Source organism: Gracilinanus agilis, chromosome 2 (assembly GCF_016433145.1).
Source record: "Gracilinanus agilis isolate LMUSP501 chromosome 2, AgileGrace, whole genome shotgun sequence".
Lineage (NCBI taxonomy): Eukaryota > Metazoa > Chordata > Mammalia > Didelphimorphia > Didelphidae > Gracilinanus > Gracilinanus agilis.
The window spans coordinates 255243057-255267984 of NC_058131.1; the positions used below are offsets into that span (position 1 = coordinate 255243057).

At 39.0% G+C, this 24928-nt stretch overlaps 1 protein-coding gene across 1 annotated transcript in view; it reads right to left on the reverse strand.

The window, feature by feature from the left end:
• Window positions 1-10017: 10017 nt before the first annotated feature.
• ANKRD60 (ankyrin repeat domain 60) overlaps window positions 10018-24928 on the reverse strand; it is a 73684-nt gene continuing 58773 nt past the window's right edge. Inside the window, exon 6 of the mRNA XM_044659635.1 lies at window positions 10018-10198. Coding sequence (XP_044515570.1) covers window positions 10018-10198 — 181 coding nt within the window. The remainder of the gene's footprint in view (window positions 10199-24928) is intronic.

A 24928-nucleotide genomic window follows, 5' to 3' on the forward strand; every position in this document is an offset into this window, starting at 1 on the left:
ATAATAATATTTTTTTAATCTTTGAAAAAATTTATTTCATCAATTAATTTAGGATATTTTTCCATAGTTACAAGATTCATGTTTCTTCCCTCCCCTCCTCTACCTCCTTCCTATAGCTGATGCACAATTCCACTGGGTTTTACGTGTGTCATTGATCAAGACCTATTTCCATACTATTGATATTTGCAGTAGGGTGATTGCTTAGAGTCAACATCCCCAATCATTTCCCCATCAATCCATGTGATCAAGCAGTTGTTTTTCCACTCCCACAGTTCTTCCTCTGAATGTGGATAATGTTCTTTTTCATAATCCCCTCCAAGTTGCCCTGGATCGTTGCATTGCTGCTAGTAGAGAAGTCCTTTACAATTGGATTGTACCATAGTGTATCCGTCTCTGTGAACAATGTTCTCCTGGTTTGGCTCCTTTCTTTTTTTTAAACATTTATTAATATTCATTTTTAACATGGTTACATGATTCATGCTCCTACTTTCCCCTTCACCCCCTGCTATCCCCCCACCCATAGTCGATGCACATTTCCACTGGTTTTAACATGTGTCATTGATCAGGACCTATTTCCAAATTGTTGTTAGTTGCATTGGTGTGGTAGTTTCGAGTCTACATCCCCAATCATGTCCACCCCAACCCATGCGTTCAAGCAGTTGTTCTTCTTATATGTTTCCTCTCCTGCAGTCCTTCCTATGAATGTGGGTATCATTCTTTACCATAAATCCCTCAGAGCTGTCCTGGGTCATTGCTTTCTGCTGGTACAGAAGACCATTACATTCATTTTTACCACAGTATATCAGTCTCTGTGTACAATGTTCTTCTGGCTCTGCTCCTTTCTCTCTGCATCAGTTCCTGGAGGTCTTTCCAATTCACTTGGAACTCCTCCAGTTTATTATTCCTTTGAGCACAATAGTAATGCATCACCAGCATATACCACCAGTTTGTTCAGCCATTCCCCAATTGAAGGACATATCCTCCTTTTCCAGTTCTTTGCCACCACAAAAAGCGCAGCTATAATTTTCGTACAAGTCTGTTTATTTATGATCCCTTTCGGGTACAAACCCAACAATGGTATGGCTGGATCAAAGGGCAGCCATTTTTTATAGCCCTTTGAGCACAGTTCCAAATTGCCAGCCAGAATGGTTGGATCAGTTCATAACTCCACCAGCAATGCATTAATGTCCCAATTTTGCCACATCCCCTCCAGCATTCATTACTCTCTCCTGCTATCATTTTAGCCAATCTGCTAGGTATGAGGTGATACCTCAGAGTTGTTTTGATTTGCATTTCTCTAATTATTAGAGATTTAGAACACTTTCTCATGTGCTTATTGATACTTTTAATTTCTTTACCTGAAAATTGCCTATTCATGTCTCTTGCCCATTTATCAATTGGGGAATGGCTTGATTTATTATAGAATTGATTTAACTCCTTGTATATTTGAGTAATTATACCCTTGTCAGAGTTTTTTGTTATAAAGATTTTTTTCCCAATTTGTTGTTTCCCTTCTGATTTTGACTACATTCTTTTTGTTTGTACAAAAGCTTTTTAGCTTAATATAATAAAAAACATTTCATTTACATTTTGTAATTTTCTCTAACTCTTGCTTGGTTTTAAAATCTTTTCTTTCCCAGAGATCTGGCAGGTATACTATTTTGTGTTCACTTAACTTATTTATAGTTTCCCTCTTTATATTCAAGTCATTCACCCATTCTGAATTTATCTTGGTGTAGGGTATGAGATGTAGATCTAAACCTAATCTGTCCCATATTGTTTTCCAAATTTCCCAGCAGTTTTTGTCAAATAGTGGATTCATGTCCCAAAAGTTGGGCTCTTTGGGTTTATCATACACTATCTTGCTGATGTCATTAACCCCAAGTCTATTCCACTGATCCTCCCTTCTGTCTCTTAGCCAGTACCATATTGTTTTGATGACTGCTGCTTTATAATATAGTTTAATATCTGGAACTGCTAGGCTCCCTTCCTTCACATTTTTTTTCATTATTTCCCTTGATATTCTTGATCTTTTGTTATTCCAGATGAAATTTGTTATAGTTTTTCCTAATTCAGTAAACAAGTTTTTTGGTAATTTGATAGGTATGGCCCTAAATAGGTATATTAATTTGGGTCGAATGTTCATTTTTATTATGTTAGCTCATCCTACCCATGAACAATTAATGGCTTTCCAAATGTTGAGATCCAGTTTTATTTGTTTGGAAAGTGTTTTGTAGTTGTTTTTGTATAATTGCTGTGTTTGTTTTGGTAGATAGATTCCCAAGTATTTTATATTGTCTAGGGTGATTTTAAATGGTGTTTCTCTTTCTACCTCTTGCTGCTGTGACGTGTTGGAAATATATAGAAATGCTGATGGTTTATGTGCATTTATTTTGTATCCTGCAACTTTGCTAAAGTTGTTGATTATTTCTACAAGCTTCTTAGTTGATTCTCTAGGATTTTTTAAGTAGACCATCATATCATCTGCAAAGAGTGATAGATTAGTCTCCTCATTGCCTATTTTGATACCTTCAATTTCTTTTTCTTCTCTAATTGCTATTGCTAGTGTTTCTAGTACTATGTTGAATAATAGAGGTGATAATGGGCATCCTTGTTTTACTCCTGATCTTATTGGGAAGGCTTCTAATTTATCCCCATTGAATATGATGTTTGTTGATGGTTTTAGGTATATACTGTTTATTATTTTTAGGAAAGGTCCTTCTATTCCTATACTTTTCAATGTTTTCAATAGGAATGGATGCTGTATTTTGTCAAAGGCTTTTTCAGCATCTGTTGAGATAATCATGTGATTTTTGTTTGTTAGACTGTTGATATGGTCAATTATGTGGATGATTTTCCTAATGTTGAACCATCCTTGCATTCTTGGTATAAATCCCACCTGATCATGGTGGATGATCTTCTTAATTACTTGCTGGAGTCTCTTTGCTAATATTCTATTTAAGATTTTTGCATCTATGTTCATTAGGGAGATTGGTCTATAGTTTTCTTTCTCTGTTTTTGGTCTACCTGACTTTGGAATCAGTACCATATTTGTGTCATAAAAGGAATTTGGTAGGACTCCTTCTTTGCTTATTATATCAAATAATTTGTATAGTATTGGGATTAGTTGCTCTTTGAATGTCTGATAGAATTCACTTGTGAATCCATCTGGTCCTGGTGATTTTTTCTTAGGGAGTTCTTTGATGGCTTGTTCAATTTCTATTTCTGATATGAGATTATTTAGGTATTCTATTTCTTCTGCTGTTAATCTAGGCAATTTATATTTTGGTAAATATTCATCCATATCTCCTAAATTGTTACAATTGTTGCCATATAATTGGGCAAAATAGTTTTTAATGATTGCCTTAACTTACCCTTCATTGGAGGTTAGGTCTCCCTTTTCATCTTTGATACTGTCAATTTGGTTTTCTTCTTTCCTTTTTTTTTATTAGATTGACCAGTACTTTGTCTATTTTATCTGTCTTTTCAAAATACCAGCTTCTAGTCTTATTTATTAATTCAATAGTTCTTTTACTTTTGATTTTATTAATTTCTCCCTTGATTTTTAGTATTTCTAATTTAGTTTTCATCTGGGGATTTTTAATTTGCTCGCTTTCTAGTTTTTTGAGTTGCATGCCCAATTCATTAATCTCTGCCCTCCTTAATTTGTTAATATATGCACTCAAGGACATAAATTTTCCCCTGAGTACTGCCTTGGCTGCATCCCACAGAGTTTGGTAGGATGTCTCATCATTGTCATTCTCTTCAATGAAATTGTTGATTGTTTCTATGATTTCTTCTTTGACATATTGGTTTTGGAGAATCATATTATTTAATTTCCAATTAGTTTTTGATTTGCCTGTCCAGGTACCCTTACTAATTATTATTTTTATTGCATTATTATCTGAGAAAGTTGCATTTATTATTTCTGTTCTTTTGCATTTGTTTGCAATGTTTCTATGACCTATTACATAGTCAATCTTTGTGAATGTATCATGTGTAGCTGAAAAGAAGGTGTATTCCTTTTTGTCCATATTTATTTTCCTCCACATATCAATTAAATCTGATTTTTCTAGGACTTCATTCACCTCTCTTACCTCTTTCTTATTTATTCTTTTGGTTTGATTTATCTACATCTGAAAGAGGAATATTTAGATCTCCCACTATTATGGTTTTCCTGTCTATTTCCTTCTTGAGCTCTGCCAGTTTCTCCTTTATGAATTTGGATGCTATGCCACTTGGTGCATACATATTGAGCAGTGTTATTTCCTCATTGTTTATACTGCCTTTAATCAGGATGTAATGACATTCCCTGTCTTTTTTAATCATATCTATTTTTACTTTGGTTTTGTCAGAAATCATAATAGCCACTCCTGTCTTCTTTTTCTCATTTGATGCCCAAAAGATTTTGCTCAAGCCCTTAATCTTAAACTTGTGTATGTCTACCTGCCTCATATGTGTTTCTTGTAGACAACATATGGTAGGATTTTGGTTTCTAATCCACTCTGCTATTTGCTTCCGTTTTATGAGCGAGTTCATCCCATTCACATTCACGGTTACAATTATCATTTGTGCATTCACTGACATTTTTGTATCCTCCCTTAGTCCTACCTCTTCTTCTTACACTTTTTCCTTTTAAACCAGTGGTTTGCTTTGAGCCAGTATCCCTTATCCCCTCCCTTGATTAACTTCCCTTTCTACCCCCTCCATTATTATTCCCCTCTTTTTATTTTTAAAGACCTAATGAATTCCCTCCCCCTTTTTCTCCCCTCCCTTTTTTGACCTCCCCTCTCCTCTGTTCCCCTTGGTTTATCCCTTCTGACTTTCTCAGTAGGGTTAGATAGAGTTTTTATTTTTATCCCAATGGATAATATAGCTACTCTTCCCTCTCCAGGTTGATTACCCTGAGAGTAAGGTTTAAATATTACTTCTTAATGCTCTCTTCCTCTCCTTCTTATAATAGTATATTATATCCCTCCCCTTCCCATGCCCTCTTTGTGTGTAATAGAATATCCTATTTTTCTTATTCACTCGTTTCTCTCGTTGTCCCCTACTATTCATCCCCCATGTCATCTTAGACCATTTAGTATTCCACCCTCTCCCTATGAATTATTCTTCTGATTGCTATAATAGTGAATACTGTAATAGTGAATAGAGTTCAAAACAGAGAATTATACATAGCATTTCTCCACATAGGAATACAGATAATTAGATCTTATTGAAACCCTTAAAGAGTCAAATTTAAAAAATTATGAGTTTTCTTTCTTTCCCCTCTGTTTCTTATTTATACCTTTTCATGTTTCTCTTGATTTTTGTGCTTGGATATCAAACTTTCCATTTAGTCCTGGTCTCTTTTGTGCAAATACTTGGAAATCTTCAATTTTGTTGAATGCTCATACTTTCCCCTGGAAGTGTATAGTCAGTTTTGATGGGTAGTTGATCCATGGCTGAAGGGCCAGCTCTCTTGCCGTTCTGAATATCATATTCCAAGCCTTGCAGTCTTTTAGTGTGGCGACTGCCAGATACTGTATGATCCTGATTGGTGCTCCTTGATATTTGAATTGTCTCTTTCTGGCTTCTTGTAAGATTTTTTTCTTTTACTTGGAAGCTCTTGAATTTGGCTATTATATTCTTGGGTGTTGTCTTTTCTGGATCAAATGTCGCGGGTGATCTATGGATCCTTTCAATGTCTATATTGCACTCTTGTTGTAGAATTTCAGGGCAATTTTGCTGAATAATTTCTTTTAGTATGGAGTCCAAGTTTCTATTAATTTCTGCTTTTTCAGGAAGACCAATGATTCTCAAATTGTCTCTTCTAGACTGGTTTTCTTGGTCTGTCACTTTCTCATTGATTTATTTCATGTTTCCTTCTATTTTATCAGTCTTTTGACTTTGTTTTATTTGTTCTTGCTGTCTTGAGAGATCATTAACTTCTAATTGCTCAATTCTAGCCTTTAGGGACTGGTTTTCAGCTATAATCTTTTAGTTTTCGGCTATGATCTTTTGGTTTTCCTTTTCAATCTGGTCATTTCTGTTGTTCAATTTGCTTATCATTTCATTTGATTTCTGAGCCTCACTTTCTGCAAAATTCTGATTTTTAAACTGTTATTTTCTTGCCAGATCTCTTCCATCTTTCTCATCATCTCAGATTTGAACTCTTCAATAGCTTGTGACCAGTTTTCATTATTTTGGGAAGGTTTGGATATGATTACTTGTTTGTTCTCCTCTGTTTGGATTTTCTCTGTGTAAAAGTTGTCGAGTGTTGCAGAGTTCTTCTTGATAATCTTTCTCTTCTAGGGTTTCTGATTTTGGCTTGCCATTATTAGACCTGCACCTTCTGTATTTTATCCTCACACTCAGGGTCTGTCTGCGCTCTTTAGGCTCCTGAGGTCTCAAGTCTTGTTGTTCTCGGGGTTGAGCCTCCTGGTCTTCTCTGGTCTGCCTCTCTGCCCGAGGCTCCTTCAGCAGTCTCAGGGCGCTGCTTCAACAGCCGTGCTCCCGTCTGCACAGGGTTCCCACTCGAGGTTGAAGCCTGCGCTCAAGATCCTTGTCCACGCCTAGGGCAATGCCTTCACTCGCACAGGCACTCAGGGTCTATATTCAAAGTCCCTGTGTGTTCTTTAGCCTCTTGGGGTCCTAAGTCTTGCTGCTCTCAGAAACAAGCCCTGGAGCTGCCAATGATTTAATGGGTGCCCCAAAGCTGCTTCAACTTTTGTGCACTGGCCTTGGCATTGTACGTGGTGTGGGGGTGGTGGAGGGGCTTCTTCCTCTTGCGTTTTAGTGAGAGCTGTTTCACCCCTTTATAGCGTGGAAATGCCCAGATTCCACGTACCTTCAGTGCTGCGCCCTGTTGTGGAGTCCCTTCGTCCCATCTGGATTTGTTTTTATGTGCCCTTGAGGAGTCCTGTATGCTTCGGTTAGGAGAGATGGAGCAGCTGCTCCTTACTCTGCCACCATCTTAACCGGAAGTCTCGGTTCTGCTCCTTTCACTCTGTGTCACTTCCTGGAGGTCATTCTAGTTCACTTAGAATTCTTCCCGTTCATCATTCCTTTCAGCACAATAGTATTCCATCACCAACAGATACCACAATTTGTTTAGCCATTCCCTAATTGAAGGGCATCCCCTCATTTTCCAATTTTTTGCCATCACAAAATATGCACAGCTATATAATAATCTTAAAAAATTTCTTGGATCACTCAGATTTAAATTGACTTGCCTAGGGTCACTAGGATCACACTCAGCCAACATATGTCCATGACGAGTCTTAAACACAGGTCTTCCAAACTTAAATGTTAACTTTCTGCCCATTATACACTGCTGCCTCTTCTATTTTATTATTATAATTGGGAGAGGGGGATTTTATTGAATACTAGAGGAGGCTAGCAAAGGAAGCAGAAGGACTAATTGGGTTACTCTAGTTTCCTTGATAGCATTCATCATCTAAGCTTCACAAGTAAAAAGGAGTCTGCAATTTAAAAGTAAATAAATAAATGTGATTTTGAGACAGATGAGAGCAAGAGAGTGCTAGGTCTGAAGGAATCTTGGAGATGATCTATTCCAGTGATGGAGAACCTTTTAAAATGTTTTGAACACCATATACCATAAACACCCTACCCAATTGAGTGCCACACCCACCCTCCCCAGAGACTGAGTGCCCCCTTACCCCTCACTCCAGACAGGGGTGGGAGAAAAGGAGGGAGTATGGCCCAGACATTCCTTTCAGGGGAGGTAGTAAGAACTTCCATTGGGCTGCCAGGCAGAGGAATGGGGAGGTGTGGTAGAGAGGGGTAAGGAAGCACTTCTGTCCAAGTCCCTCTGCCTTTCTAGTAACTAACTGGCAGGTGATAGCGTGCATGCCCACAGAGAAGTCTCTGCATGCCATCTCTGGCACGTTTGCCATCATGGGTCTATTGTAGCTCTTTCATTTCACAAAGAATGAAACAAAAACTTTGAGAAGATAAATGATTACTCATTGTAAATTGTAGAACCAAGATTTCAAATCAGGAACTCTCTGACTCCAAATTCAGTGTTCTAATATTTGAGGATGATCTTGAAAGTCTCAAAACCAGAATGGGTGAGGAGGGAGAATCTCCTGTCATATTTGTTATGAAATAGATTGTAGTCATTACACAATAAACTGTAAAAATTCTACATTCTTTAGCTTCTCACATACTTAAAAATTAATATGTCAATGGCACATTTCTAGAAGGTATTCAAATCTATGTGTCAAAAAGCTAAACAAAAAAATATTGAGAATCTATAGGAATAGGGCTTCCCTTTTTAATGTTCTATTCATTCATTCAATAAATATTTATTGAACATCTACTAAGTGCAGGATCTTGCCATATGAAGTGTGGAGATTCAATAAATAATCAGTCCAACGCTCATACATCAATGAAGAGATTGAACATATACACAAATGCCAAACAAGACCTACTGATTATGGGTCAAAGGCAGATGGTATAGAGAATAATCGGGCAGTAGGAAGTCTGAGGAGAACATGTCTGGCTGGGTGGGTCAAAGTAGGTTTCCTAGAAGAGGTGAAACTTGTTAGACTTTGAAAGATGGGTACAATTTGGTTAGGCAGAAGAGAAGGGGAATGAGGGAAGGAAAATGCCCCAGGGAAAACCATTTGAGAATGCTGAAGGTCTAGGAGGAAAGTCTCTCCATGAAGATGGTTCAGGGATACAGAGGTGTTTCTCACAGAAATCTACACCAACATAGAGAGAAAATTAGGCTTTGGTCAGGGACCCCTTTCTCAGAATAATTACTTTACTGTTTAGAGAAAACTTAATTATATTAAAATATAATTATCAAAATACTTAAGGAAAAAATAGTTTGCACTACACCCGGTTATCAACCTGTGCAAGTGGACAGGTACCAGGGATGGTTTTCCATTGTGTCCTGGTACTAGAATGGTGGGCTGAGAAGAACAAGGAAGGGGGAAAGAGAGAAGGAAGGTAAATGAAGGTCTGTGGCCTCTTGAATAAATGCATTAAAGGATCTATAAAAGCAGAAAAGTTGGGGGAGCGGGGGAAGGAGGGTTGGGAGTGGATAGGAGAGGATGACATTTAAAAACAAGGCTCTGACCAGTGCCAATTTCTCTGAGATGGGTCTCTACAAATAGCAATATTTTCTGAATCTACTTCCCTGAAAGGTCACGTCTCAGCGCACCATAACAAAATACAAAGGGGGAGGGGGTGAAGGGAAGGGAGGGAGAAGAGGGGAGGCTAGGGAAAGGGTGGGAAACTGCCTTGACCATGCTCCCCACCATCTCCCTACCTTCCCTGTTTCCCCGCCTTCACTATCTCCCCATCACCACCAGCAAGCCCATATAACACCCCCACCCACCCACCCACCGCGCTAATGTCTGACATCAGCCTTATCTGTCCAGTGCCTAGAGAGCGCCCCAGAACTGGGCTGCTGTCTGACTCACACTTGACAAAGGCTCACACCTCTCCCAGCTTCCTCTCTCTCTCCCCGCAGTCCCCAAGCCAAGCCATTAATGCTTCTTCCATTCCTTGTGGGGGAGCAGGACAAGCTCCGCTGGGCCCCGTGAATCCTCCTCTTTTGCTGACAAGCGACAGACATAACATTCTCCAGGGGTACTGGGGAGGCTGGGGGCGGGATGGGCTGCGGGGAGGTTGGAGAGGGACGCGGAGGAGACAGGGAGGGAGCTACTATGTCTGTCTGGAGAAATTGCAGAACCACTGCCCTCCTTTCAACCAAGGCACAGTTTAAATCCTTTGTTAAACTGGAACAGGCAGGAGCCCTGTTCTCCACCACGTGCCTACGCAAATCAATGGCCCGCTTTGCTCCATTGGGGCGAAAAAGAAATATTTATAGCGTCTCTCTCACAAATAACCTCTCGTGATTTTTTTTCTTTTTTAAACAAGTACAGTCTGCTCTGTATCGGCCCCCACTGACATTTTGTGCAAATGTGCAGGGAAAAAATGAATTGTTTGAAGGCTTTCTCTGCCCCCACCAGATGTTTGGGGCTGGGCTACAGATTTCAATCAGCCAGCTTGGTGCACTGGAAAATCGGGCTCAGATTCCTCTCCTGGGATAAGAAGAAGAACAATTCTCAGCATGGGCAAGATTACAGCAGACAGATTCTGCGACATCACAGACAGCTCCGAATTCACCACACTGCTGGTGGTTTTGCTTCTTTTGGAGAGACGCACCAGGGACTTTTGTCTGTTGCACCCAAGCAGGAGAAATGTTGACAGAGCAAACGATAGAAAAGAAAGAAATGTGAATGAGCTTTTCTCAGTCTCCGCTTCATTAAAGTCTGGCTCCATCCAGCAGGCAGGGGTTAAGAGCCCACAAAACCCAGACTACCTAGCAGATAGCGAACACTGTTAGAGTCGGAAGAAGCCTTACCAGCCATCTAGCCCAAACTACCTCTTTTAACTGATGAGCCATCAGAAGCCCCAGAGAAGGGAAATGATTTAGCTAAGGTCACCTAAATGAGAAGTGACAGAATTCCAACTTGAACCCCAGCTCTCCTGATTCCAATATCCAATACTGTCTCTTAAGCAATGCTGCCTTTTTTTCTATGCTTTGCAGTCTCTTCTGAAAGGACCACTTGGTATGAACAGAAAGGGGGAAAGTCCTATTAGGTATTGGGGAAGTAAGACTTCTTCCTGCATATGCCATTATCATTATGTGAAGCAAGCAGCCTTGCCCACGTGGGCATAGTGCTAAGCAAAGCAAGAGAAATCCATGCAGGATTTGCCCTGAAGGAGCTTTTGATGGGAAACGGGCAGTGTTATTTAGAATCTTCAACCATCAATCTATCAACCAATAAGCATATACTAAATGCCTACTATGTACCAGGCACTGTGTTCAGTGATGGGTGTGTGAATTTAATATAAATTGTACCCTCCATTCCATTTGAAAGCCCATTTGGTTGGTATCGGTCTCTTCCTTTAACTGGGCAGTGCATGACTACCTGGCCACCTGGAATGGGCTGGTCTAAGTCCCCTGTGTGACCTGTGGCATCTGAAAGACAGGGTTCAGATACAGACCTGGGTTAAATCTGACCAACCAGAGTCTCAGGAGATGTGGCAAAACTGGTTTTATAAGAAAGGGCATAGGGGAAGAACAAATTCTTTGGGGGGGGGGGGCATTAGGGGGCTCGAGACTCTTGCTAGCACAGCCACTTTTGGCTAATAAACTGAGACAGCATGGGAAACTCAGATTAATTAGATCTGGCCAGGTAGCCATTCTCTCTCTCTCTCTCTCTCTCTCTCTCTCTCTCTCTCTCTCTCTCTCTCTCTCTCTCTCTCTCAAAATAATATATAGTCTCCAGAGAATTTGAATATGGGGATGCAAAAATAGGCAGAAAACAGTCTCTGCATTCAATGAGTTAACAATCTAATGGAGGAAGCAGCAAACATATAAAAAGCAAGCTAAATACAGGATAGAAAGGAAATAATTAAAAGAAGGAAAGCTCTGTGGGATTAAAAGGGTTTGGAGAAGGCTTCCTTTAGAAAGTAATATTTTATTTGGGACTTAAAGGAAGCCAAGGAGGTCAATAGTTGGAACAGAAGAAGGAGAATTTTCCAGGTTTGGAGCCAGTAAGAGAAAATGTATTGAATGTCTTCTAGGATGCAAAGTCCAATTTATTAACATGATAGAATTATTGTTGTTCAATCACTTAGTCATGTCCAATTCTTCATGATCTCAGGGATCCCAATGAATCTTGTCTTTGTATTATGTGGCCAAAATACTTAAGCTTTGGCTTGAGTATTTGTACTTTCAATGAATACTCTGAATTAATTTCCTTAAGAATTGACTGATTTGATCTTCTTACTGTCCAAAGGACTTTCAAGTCTTCTTCAGCACCACAGTTCAAAAGGATCAATTTTGCAATGCTCAGCTTTCCTGGCAGTCCGTGTTCTCACAGCCATACATTACTACAAGAAAAGCCATAGCTTTCACTATAAGGACTTTTGTCTGAGCAAGGTGATGTCTCTGCTTTTTAGCATGCTGTTCAGATTTGCCATATCTTTCCTCCCAAGGAGTAAGCATCTTTTAATTTCATGACTGCAGTCACTGCCTGCAGTGATCTTTGAGCCCAAGAATATAAAATCTAATACTGCTTCCATTTCTTCTCCCTCTCTTTGCCAGGAAGTGATGGGACCAGTTGCCATGATCTTAGTTTCAGGGGGCTTGGGGGGGATGGGGGAGGAGGTATGTTAAGCTTCAAGCCAACTCTTATACTCTCCTCTCTCATCCTCATCTAGAGACTTCTTAATTCTTTTTCATTTTCTACCATCAAGGTGGTATCCTCTGCATGGCTCTCCCAAGAAGGTAAATTCTGACTTTTGATTCATCTAGTCTAGCATTTCTTATGATGTATTCTGCATATAAGGACAGCAAAGTGGCTCAGTGGATAGAATGCTGAGCCTGAAGTCAGGAAGACTCATCTTCCTAAGTTCAAATATGGCCTCAGACAGTGACCCTGGACAAGACACTGAACTATGTTTGCTTCAGTTTCCTCATCTGTAAAATGGGCTGGAGAAGAAAATGGCAAACCACTCCAACATCTTTTTCAAGAAAATCTCAAATGGTGTCACACAGAACCAGACATTACTGAAATGAGTGAACAAAACCTCTGCATATAAGTTAAATAATGCGACAATATATGGTCTTATCATGCTTCTTTTCTAATCTAAAACTAATCAATGTTTCCATGTTTGGTTCTAACACCTGTTTCTTGGCCTATATACAAGTTCCTGAGAAGACAAGATGATCTGGTACTCTCATCTCTTTGAGGACTCACCACATTTTGTTGTGATCCACACAGTTAAAAGCTTTAGTATAGTCAATGAAACAGAAGACACTTTTCTGGAATTACCTTGCTTTCTCCATAATCCAAGAAATGTTGGCAACTTAGTCAATTAGAATTCCTTTGCCTCTTTCTTTTTTTAAACATTTATTTAATATTTATTTTTTAGAAAAGTTAACATGGTTACATAATTCATGCTCTTACTTTCCCCTTCACCCCCCCCCCAGCTCTGCCCCCATGGCTGATGCACATTTCCACTGGTTTTAACATGAGTCATTGATCAAGACCTATTTCCAAATTGTTGATAGTTGCATTGGTGTGGTAGTTTCAAGTCTACATCCCCCATCATGTCTGCCTCAACCCATGTGGTCAAGCAGTTGTTTTTCTTCTGTTTCCACCCCTGCAGTTCTTCCTCTGAATGTTGGTAGTGTTCTTTTACATAAGTCCCTCAGAATTGTCCTGGGTCATTGCATTGCTGCTAGTACAGAAGTCCATTACATTCGATTTTACCACAGTATATCAATCTCTGTGTACAATGTTCTTCTGGCTCTGCTCCTTTCACTCTGCATCAATTCCTGGAGGTCTTTCCCTGTTGCCTCTTTGAAAACTAGTCTGCACTTCTGGTAATTCTCAGTTCACATATTGCTGAAACTTAACTTAGATTCTTTTTTTTAATGAATTTATTTATTTAGAAGATTTTTCCATGGTTACATGATTCATGATTTCTCCCACCCCTCTTCACTTCCCAATCCTAGAGATGACAAGCAAGTCCACTGGGTTATACATGTATCATGGTTCAAAATCTATTTCTATATTATTCATATTTGCAATAGAGTGATCTTTTAATGCCAAAACCCCAATCAAGTCTACATCGAACCATGTGATTGATCGTATTTAACTTAAAGATTCTTAAACATAACCTTTCTGACATGTGAAATGAGCACAATTATTGGATAATTTGAACAGTCTTTGGTATTGCCCTTCTTTAGGACTGAGGCATAAACCAGACTTTTCCAACCCAATGGCTGCTGTTGAGTTTTCCAAATTTGCTGGCATATTGAGTGCAGCACTTTAACAGCATCATCTTTTAGGATGGTTAAAAGAATTCTGTCACCTCCACTAGCTTTATTGTTAGCACTACTACTGAAGGCCTACTTGACTTCCTTCTCCAAGATGTCTCGCTCTAGATCAGGAACTACACCATCATGGTTATCAGTGACATTAACATCTTTTTTGCATAGTTCTGTATATTTTTGCCACCTCTTCTCAATCTCTTCTACTTCTCTTAAGTCCCTGCCATTTTTGTTTTTTATCATGCTCATTTTTGCATGAAACATACCCTCAATATCTCCAATTTTCTTGAAAAGAACTTTGTCTTTCCCATTCTACTGTTTTCTTCCCATTTTTTCTTCCTTCATCCATTTGTAAAGCCTCATTAGATGGCCATTTTGCTTTCTTACTCTTCTTTTTCTTTGAGATGTTTTTTGATGCTGCCTCCTGTACAATATTGCTAACCTCCATTAGTAGTTCTTCACTATATGCCAGATCTAATCCTTTAAATCCATTCATCACTTCCACTTTCTATTATAAAAGATGTTGTTTAGGTCATATCTTTAAGATAGTTTTCCCTACTTTCTTTAAGTCTTAATGTGCAATAAGAAACTCATGATTGAAGCTATGGTCAACTCCAGGTCTTGTTTTAACTGACTGTATAAAGCTTCTCCACCTTTAATTGCAAAGTATATGATCAATCTGATTTCAATATTGACCCTTTGGTGATGTCCTTGTGTAGAGTTTGCCTGTTGGGTTGTTGCTTTTTGGGTTGTGTTTGCTATGACCACTGTGTTATCTAGACAAAATTCCATTAGTCTTTGCCCTGCTTCATTTTGAATCCTAAGACCAAACTTAGCTGTTATTTGAATTATCTTTTGATTTCCTACTTTAGCATTCTAATCTCCTATGATGAATGTAATATCTTTTTTTATATTTTTCTAAGAACTGTTGTAGGTCTTCATAGAATTGACAAACTTTGTTCTCTTTAGCATCAGTGATTGGAACATAGACTTGTATTACTGTAATGTTGAATAGTTTACCTTGGATTCTAACAGATATCATTTAGTCATTTTTGAGATTATGTATAATGCTTTTCTCATTCCTTTATTGACTATTAGCTCTACTCCAATTTTTCTAAGGGAATCTTGTCCACAATAGTATATGTAATAATGATCATCTAAATTAAATTCACTCGTTTCCATTGATTTAAATTCACTGATACCCAAGATGTCTAGATTTACACTTTTCATCTCCTGTTTGGCCACATCCAGCTTACCATGCTTCATAGAATTTAAATTCCAGGTTCCTGTGCAGCATCAGACTTTCTTTTAGTCACCAGACACATCCATGGCTGAGCTTCCTTTTAGCTATGGCCTAATTGCCTCACTCTTTCTGTAGCCACAATGCACGCTTCTTAACGTCAAGGGCTGTCTCATTTTTGTGTTTGTGTCCCCAGAGGTTAATAAAGTACCTGAAACATAATAAGCCCTAATAAAAACTTGTAGAATTTAATAGAAGTGACCTTACTTTTAGCCTGATGTCCAGGACTATTCTTTCCTTTCTTTGTTGGAACATAGAACTGGTATCATAAAATCCTGGATCAGGGAGTATGCTGGCCCCTCCATCCCTTCAGGACAAGAGAGCCATCTTTTTCCTTCTTAAAAATTTCTAGGGTTCTGAGTCATGTAAGGAACAAAATGGCAGTCTAGACATTTTCTTTGATCCCTATGACCTTCTCAAACAACTCTAAAACGGAAATTATTCACCAAAGGTAGAGCAATGTCATCTCTCTCCATGCTTCAGGACATCCAGAATCCAAAAGAAGGTTAAACAAAAAGAAAAAGACATAAACTCTCATTGATCCTGGGCTCACTTATCTCTTTCCTACCTCCCATGATACTGGCATGATACTTTCCTACCTCCCATGATACTGAAGCTGCACTAATGCATCCAAGGACACAACTAAAGGCTTGCAAAAAAACCAATTCCACATCTCATCCTCTTTTCATCTTTTCAGTACCATGGAAACCTTGGTTCTTGGCTACAGAAGTTTGCTTTCCAGTGACAGAGTCAATGCATATGGCAATCTGCAACCCTTTAGGATCAAAAGATGACTGGAAACCACAACCCTGCAACACCAACACTGCAAAGCTCTGAACTTCCAGTTCAAGATCAGAGAACTAAGAAACAAAGAAGAAAGAATAGGACGCCCAAAGACACCTTCTGGGAATGGGAAGGGGTGCTTCTGCTGCTCAAAATATCATTAAGAGTGAGGGAAAGAGCTCAGCATCCTGCTAGGGCCAGTTCTGACCACCCAAAAGTCACTTGGGGCAGAGACTTAGGCTGATGAATTGTGAATTGCTCAACCTCAGAGAAAGCTGAGATGCTTTGAGATATACAGCCCCCCCAAAGAAACCTCTATCATATGAGAAGGAGTTAGAAAGTAAATAGGGGAAAACTAAAAGGAAAAAAACACTAACATTTTCAGGAAGAAGAAAACTCAAAGACCTTGAACATAAGTAGATAAATCAACAGGAAAAATATTAAGTACAGAGAGAAATACAGCTTCCAGATCTAGTTAAGTGAGTTCTGGTGTCTATGAATAAATACTGCAAAATAAAGGAAAATGAACCAACCAACACTTGATGAGACAGAGTACTCTGTGGAATGTGAGAACAAGTAACCACAACACTCTGTTCCTGAGAGGTTCAAAAGAGAAATGAGAATTATGAGAGCAGAATTTGTGGCCTGAACATCAAAAATAATTGACAGAATTTAAAAAAACCTGAAATCTGAAAATAGTAAGCCTCACCAAAGAAACAAAAGAGAGAATGATACCTCTAGGGTACAAATACATAAAAGTCAAGGACAATCTAGAAGAAGAGAAGCAAAAAAAAAATAATATTGAAAGAAAATATGCTCACTATGTAAGCAAAACGTACTGATCTCAAACACAAGATACAAAGAGACAACCTAAGAATCACAGGTCTCCCAAAACAGAATAAGACAAAAAAAACAGCATCATAACAAAAAAACTAGTAGAAGAGAAATGCCCCAAATTTCTGGACATAAAATAGCAATTGACAGAACTCACACAGGGACTCTAGAAAAAAAAAAACCAACAGCTACAGACTCCAAGACATGTAGTGACGAGATTTAACAATTCAATTCAGAAACAACTAGTTCTGCCTGTGATCAAGAGAAGGATTTTCAAGAAACATAGAAAGGGATGGAATGATGTGTTTAGAAGAGTAGTGAGACTCAGGATTCTGCCTAGGGTGGCCTACCCTGAAAATCTGAGCTTACCCATACATTAAAAAGCTTAATCATACATAAAAAGATAGACTTCAATAAAATAAAGAAGCACTTAAAACATTTTAGGAAGAAAATTAGAACCAAAGAGATTGTTTCACAAGCACCCCATAAAAGGCAGTAGTGAATAAATGCAACCACCAGGACAGAAGCAGCAACAGAGTGACAGCAGAGAGACTGGTAAAAAAACTTCTCTTAAAAAAATTATAAAAATTCTTACTTTCTGTCTTAGAATTGGTTCCAATGCAGTAGGACCAGGTAAATAACTTACCCAGGGTCACCCAGCTAGGAAGCGTCTGAGGATAGATATGAACCCAGGACATCCTGTCTCCAGGGCTGGCTCTCTATCTACTGAGCCACTGCTCCAGAGACTTCTTTTTAAATGTATACAAGGAGACAAAGGCGAAGGTGGAAATCCAATAGAAGTAATACTAAAGAGGTGGTTTTGAGGTGTTATGGGCAGAATTTGATGGCACCCTGCCTACAGATAAATCATTTTTTGTTGTTTTTGTTGAACTACAACATGAAAGGGAGATAAGGGAGCAAAGGGAAAGAGAAGAATGTATGATGTGCTTCTAAATCTAGAATCAGCAATGAGGAAAAGGTGAGCTCTGTGGCCTTAGAAAAAGAAGAGCCTACAGGAGAATGGGTGAAAAGTGGGGAGGAATGAATGAAAAAAAAGGAAAAAAGGAAATAAAAAGCCTTGCTCTGGTGGTAGGAAAGGATTTTACTCATGAATATTTCTATGGGTAAAGAGAGATGACCTATGAGGGGAGATGGATGCCTTGCTCCAAAGTCTTAACCTTTCAGCCTCATGGCCCTCAAGGACTGCAAATCTCAGAACACTGCAATCATGGAGAAATTGAAATTATGAATGGAGACAGCTAGGGAAAAGGTGGTAGACACAAGTAGGCTTTAGCATAATTTTAATGCTGACCTACACTCAAAAAGTATCTATGACAGATTTCACTGAGGAAAACTTTGAGTAGAAAAAGAGGTGAGCATAATCGTGTGATATAAATGAGAGAGGGACTACAGAGAGATGGTCTAAGTGTTCATTCATTGGTATATTAAAATGGAAAACAAACTAGAGCAGGCTGGGTCCTTAACCAAGGGTCTCTGGACCTCCAAAGTGTTCTATGGAAAGATTTCAAAGGGTCTATGAACTTGGATGATTAAAAAAATCACATCATTATTTCAGTATAATTTATTTCCTTGGTCATCCCTTGTATTTTATTTTATGCATTTAAAATACTATTCTGAGGAGTCCTCAAACTTCATCTGACTACCAAAGAAATGAATCCACCATACATTAAAATATTAAGAACCGGGGGAAAGCCTGTAGCACATTGGATGGATTATATGTGAAGGATCTACAATAGAACATGAAGTATTATCCAAAACAAGAAGGCATGGATGTGTTGTGCTAGTACCCACACTGATGTGCCACTCCAACAAAATACTAAAGCTTGCCCCATGAAGGCATCCTTTTCTGTACTTGCAGACAGAAATTATTATTCTTTAGCCTTCTTTTCTTGAGCAAAACAATGTCAGTTTTCTTTAATTTTTTCTCACACAATCACTGTGACTATGGATTGTATTTTAGAGATAACAGAACCCACAGTCTGACAAGTATTCCAGGGGTTTGGGCTTTCTTGAAACCTAAAGGCCTGAGTTTAAGTGCTGGCTCTGTCATTTTCTGAGTATGATCTTATACATGTTATTTTCTGCTCTGGACCTCAATTTTCCCATCTGTAAAATGAGGAGATTTTACTCAATGACCTCTAAGAAACTTTCTTACTGAGTTCTCTAATTCTATGAATCTGTCCTTTCTCTCCCTACTAGACAAGTGTGTTCTGGAAAAGTTTAAATTTTCACTCTTTCCCTACCACCAATGGGTGAAGAGAAGCTGACTTTGGCCCTGGGAGGTTTTGAATTGAAAGCCCCAAGAGGAGTATTACTTCAGATGCCAGAGGAAAATTCTCTTCTTTGTACATAAAAACTCAAAATGGAGTGGGATTGGATTTCCTGAATATTCATCACTCAATCTGTAGTGGATTTGGGTTGAAAAGTATTCAAGGAAAAACATGGCCCTCCATCCCTCACCTTACTGATTCCACAGAGCATGGGAAAAAAGCCTTTCCTGTCGACGCGTGTAATGGAGGTCATTGGAACTTGGGAATCGTTCTTATAGTTCTTATCTCAGCACTCCAAATAAACCAAGTGACCAAATTAAAAGTTGAAAGGCAATTTCCCTAAGTTGCTTGGTGTTGGGAAAGCATGCGGTGCTTAAGAATAAATGTGAATTGTTGTTAATAAGAATAAGTAGATTTTCAAATGGTTGAAGTAGGATCTCAAAGGCTTCAATTTGTGAAAAATGAATACTAGTAGCCATAGAAATGTCCACTTGCTGAAAGCAAACAATTTCCTCCTCACAGTTTGAAATGTTATTGAAAGCGATCATGGTGGGAGTTTGGGCACTGAGACAGACCAAATGAAGAAAGTATGCAATAAAGTACTGACCCAGGTGTGTGCGTGACTGTGGAAAGAGCCCCCCTGGGTACCTGGGGCACTTAAGGAGGGGGTAAAATCTGCTCTAATCAACCATGTTTCTATTTTTAGTTTGGTTACTAGATAACATAAGATCAATCAGTCAATTGATTAATAAACATTTATTAAGAACCTGCAATGTGCCAGGAATAGTGGTAAAGGATGGGGATGCAAAAGGAGGCTAAAGATTGTCCCTGCCATCATCTAAAGGGTAGATAATATGTAAACAATATATACAAACAAGCTACGTGGAAGACAAATAGAAGATAATTAGTAGAAAGAAAGCGCTAGAATTAAGAGAGGTTGGGGCAGCTGGGTGGCTCAGTGAATTGAAAGCCTGGCCTAGAGACAGGAGGTCTTGGGTTCATATCTGTCCTCAAATATTTCCTAGCTGGGTGACCCTGGGCAAGTCACTTAACCCCCATTGCCTAGCCCTTACCACTCTTGTGCCTTGAAGCCAAAACACAGTATTGATTCTAAGATAGAAAGTAAGGGTTTGAAGAAGAAGGAGGAGGAGGAGGAGGAGGAAGACTAGGACGAGGAGGAGGAGGAGAGAGGTTGGAAAAAACTTCCTGTAAAAGATAAGATTCTAGTTGAGACTTAAAGGAATCCAGAGAAGCTAGGAGGCAGAGCTGGGAAAGGAGAGTATTCCAGACTTTAAGGACAAGCAGAAAAAATGCCTTGAGAAGTGTCTTGTTTATGAAATAGTCAGAAGTCCCATGTAAGAATCTAGAAAAACATATAATGTTTTATTTTAGATATTAATTATTTAGTAATTGATTTATTAATAATTGATATTATATTAATAAAATGTACAATATAAAAGAATATAACATATCTAAAAAATTTTAATGAGAAAAAATAAGAGCCTCCTGTGGGTCAAGCCTATGGTCTATCCAAGTCATAAAAGTGCTAATATTTCAAATAGTCTCAGCTTAGCTCAATAGGAACAACACTAAGATGTTCTTTTGGTGTGTCAAGGAAGACCCTTCCCTCCCTTCTACACGCACAAACTCAAAATGTGTGTGATTAAGAATCCCTTCCAAAAAACCTAAAAGAGTCTAGTTGAAAGGAGAATGTTTTTGTTGTTTTTTCTACATCTGTTCTGCAAGAAGAATCAGCATTTCCTTTAAAAGGAATTGTCAGGGCACTCATTCATTCATTCAATTGACATTTACGAAGTGCCTACTATGTGCCAGGCACTGTGCTAAGCCCTGGTTAGCAGTCTAATGAGAGCCAACATGAAATTTTTTCAAGGATTTCTTAGTGCTTCCAGATCTGTGACATCTTCCAAGTGGGCACTCCTTTCAAAGGTGCAGAGCACATCCCAGTGATGCTTTCTCATCGTGTCTAACACTTGTCTACATCCTCCTCTAACGGGAGGGCCACCCAAAACAAGGATTGCCTTCCTTGAGATGCTTCCTAGTATCATATTGGTACGATCTGAGCAGGCAGGCGGTCTGGTTAGCTCTACTCCTCGGCCCTCCCTAACTCCTTCCTCTCACCCCTAATAATATGACAGCCCTGCCTGCTTGTCCTCTAATACATCTCTCTGATGATATCCTTCAGGCTGCTTCTCCTGTGCAGTTCTTTGTCAGTTAATACACTGTTCAGGGAGACATGTTAAAAAATGATAATAAAATAAAGAAAAAAAGATCATTGGCAAAAGCTAGCTGAGGTATAGTGGAAGTACCCTTGAACTGGGAGTTGGTAGACCTGGGTTCTAATTCTGTGACCTAAGTAAATAATTAAACCTCTCTTAGCCTCAATTTCATCATCTGTATTTTTTGTTAAGTGACAGGAGGTTGGAGGGTTTGAGGTTGGAAGAAATTATTTCTGAGGTTCCTTCAAGTCTAAAAACTATGAACCTATGATACCCTTGGGCCTCTTCTACAGTGCCTGCTATCCTTTATTACTCAACCTCTCTAGATTTCATTTATAAAATTAGAGAACTGGATGGGAACAATCAACAAGTAATTTACCAATTAAATGAGCAATTCCCTACTATGTACAGAATACTATTAGGCTTGGTGGAAATATGAAATGTAGAGAAGAAAGATGATAATTGATGATAATAGTTCACATCTATATAATTTTAAAATGTATAAAGTGATACTTATAAATATAAAATCTTATTCGAAGTTATGATGAGATTCCTGACTTCAACAAGCTTATAAATTAGTAGAGAGATGAAATGCAAACATAGATAATTATGATACACAATATCAAGTGTTAAATGCATTTAGAGTTGTAAAACAAAGTGCCTTGTGAGGTCCAAAGGGGAAAGTCATTAAAGATAGAAAGACCACTAAAGGTTACATGGAAAATATGCTGAGTTGGATTTGAAAGTACTCAATAGAATTCAACAGTAAATTCTAGGCATAGTGAATAGCCTAGATGAAAATATGAAGGTGGAAGAATGTGTTTGTATTTTGTCCTAGAGGCAATAGGAAGCCAGTGGTGCTTTCTGAGGAGGGGAGTAACTCAGATCAGACTCATGCTTTAGGAAAATCACTGATCATTCTTTTAAAAACCCTTCCCTTCCAACTTAGAATCAATACTGTCTATTGGTTCTAAGGCAGAAGAGTGGTAAGGACTAGGCAATGGGGGTAAGTGACTTGCCCAAGGTCACACAGCTAGGAAATGTCTGGGGCCAAATTTGAACCCAGGACCTCCCGTCTCTAGACCTGGCTCTCAATCCACTGAACCACCCAGCTGTCCCCTAGTCATTCTTTGAAGGAAGAGTTGGAGCCCAAGTGGGAACCACTGGAAATAGTCCAGTTAAGAAGCTGTTGGATCTGAACTAGAGTGCTGACTATGTGAGGATGAAGGAGAGATATGTGAAGACAATAAAGTGCAGAATCCAATAGAGTTGGAAACATAGTATGTTACTAGATTGTGGATGATCTTAAATGACAGACAAAACAATGTGAACTTGACTCAAGAAGTCATAGGGATCCTGTAAAGGATTCTAACCAACATGACATTGTAAGATACATGCATATTGATGCACGAATGCCTCAGTATGAAGGATGGATCAGTGGAAAGAGACAAGGGAGGTGGGAAGATCTGTTATGAGACTACTGCAGTAGGTTAAACAGGCAGAAATGAAAGCCTGCATGAAAATTGGTTTCAGGAGAGATAAAAAGGAGAAAAAAGATATAAAAACATGGTGGGTAATGGAGCTGATGAAAGCTGATGGATACTCTCTCAGTGAGCTCATCAACTCACACAGGTTTAATTATCATCTCTATGGAGATGATTTTCATGTCTAAAGTATATATCCAGACTCAATTTCCCTCCTGAGCCTCAGTCCCTCATTGCCTTTTGGACATCTCCCACCATACGTCTCAAAAATATCTCAAACTTAACTTGTCCCACACCGGATTTGTTTTCTCTCCCCAAAACCCACTATTTACCTATTTCTGACAAAGACACAAATCATTCTTCTAGTTACCCAAGTTTGCAGTATAGGAATCAGTCACCCTCCTTATTTCCTGTCTCTAGTCAGTTGCCAAATCTTTCCACCTCTGCCTGGACATCATTGTTCCCATTCCCTCCCATCTCTTGATCTCCATGCCTGTTCAAGCAATCTTACCCAGCCTACTGCTGTAGCAGCCTCAAATCTCTCCCCACTCAAAATCATCCTCTAGTGAACTGACAAGGTGACTTCCATTTCCTTACTCAGAAAACTCAATTCAAGGCTCAGCTCAAGAACCAGTCAGGGGTTCTGTATTGTCCGGTGAATAAAATCCGAATCCCTCATTTGTCATTTAAAGATCTTCACAATGTGACTCCAACCTACCTTTCCAGGATCTTCTTCTTCTTCTTCTTGAACTTCCAGGTTCCAATCAAACTGTCCTATTTGCTAATTCCACATATACAACACATTCTTTTTCTGGCATCTGATTTTGCATAGATCCAGCCCTAAGCTTGAAATGCACTCTCTTCTCACCTCTGCCTCTTCTAATAAAATCCTTATCTCCTTTCCACATTCAGCTCATGTCATCTCCTAATGGAAACCTTTCATAATTATCTCAACCCAATTGCCCGTGTCCCCCTTAGATTACTTTGTATCTACATTTTTTAAAAAATAAAAACTTTTCCCTTCAGTCTTAGAGTTGATTCTAAGAGGGATAAGGACTAGGTAATTGGGGGTCAGGGACTTTGCCCAGGGTCATGCAGCTAGGTGTCTGAGGCCAGATTTGAACTGAGGACCTCAGGTCTCCACCAAGTTACCTAGATGACTCTCTGTATTTATTTTATATAGAATTCATATGTACTTAAAATTATATGTAGTATTTCCCTCCAATAGAATCTTAAGTTCCCTAAGGTTGGAGACTGTTTTGTTTTCATCTTTGTATCTCCAACAACCAGCATAACACCTAAAATATATAATAAGAGCTTGTTGACCAATTAATCATTGATTGTCTAATGATCTCCTTTTCCAGCTCAGAATTCTATGAATCAATAAAAAGACTCTTTTCTTCACAGCCAGAGCTGTCCCTGCATTGATGACTGAAGGAATAATTTGATCAACGCCACCATCCTGACCTTGGGGACCATTATTGTCACTGTAAGAACCATAGTTATGCAAATGTCCAAAGACTTATATGATAAGTCAAAAGAAATGCTGAGACATCAAGCAGGGGAAGGAGAAAAAGATGGGTTGCTACTGCCCTCTTCTGGATGGAATCTGAGACCTGCTCCACTCACATATTCTTCGCTCTTGACAGAGAGCCCCAGTAGGTGCATCACTACTGAAGAAGTTCCATCAGTTCCAAAAAATGCTCAGAGGAATCCCTGGAGCTTTTGGCTCACCTGCTACAACAGTAGTACTCATGGACTATATAGGCTCTGTCTCCAAATGTGCCGTGTTGTCTTGCAGAATAAAGCCAACAGCACTAAAAGGTTTTTCAGTTTTTCTTCAGCGTGATCTTCTTAGACATCATAGGCTTTAGAAATAAACTCATCCATTTAAACCCTTTCGTTTTTCAGAAGAGGAAATTAAGAACCAGGAAGGTAATACAAATAAAATAGTAAATGGTAGAGCCAAGATTCAAACTCGGAGCCTATGACTTGAAGTTCAGCAAGGAGGCTTTAAACAAACTTCAATAATTGGCGGGGGTGTGTGTGTGTGTGGAGAGAGAGAGAGAGAGAGAGAGAGAGAGAGAGAGAGAGAGAGAGAGAGAGAGAGAGAGAGAGAGAGAGAGAGA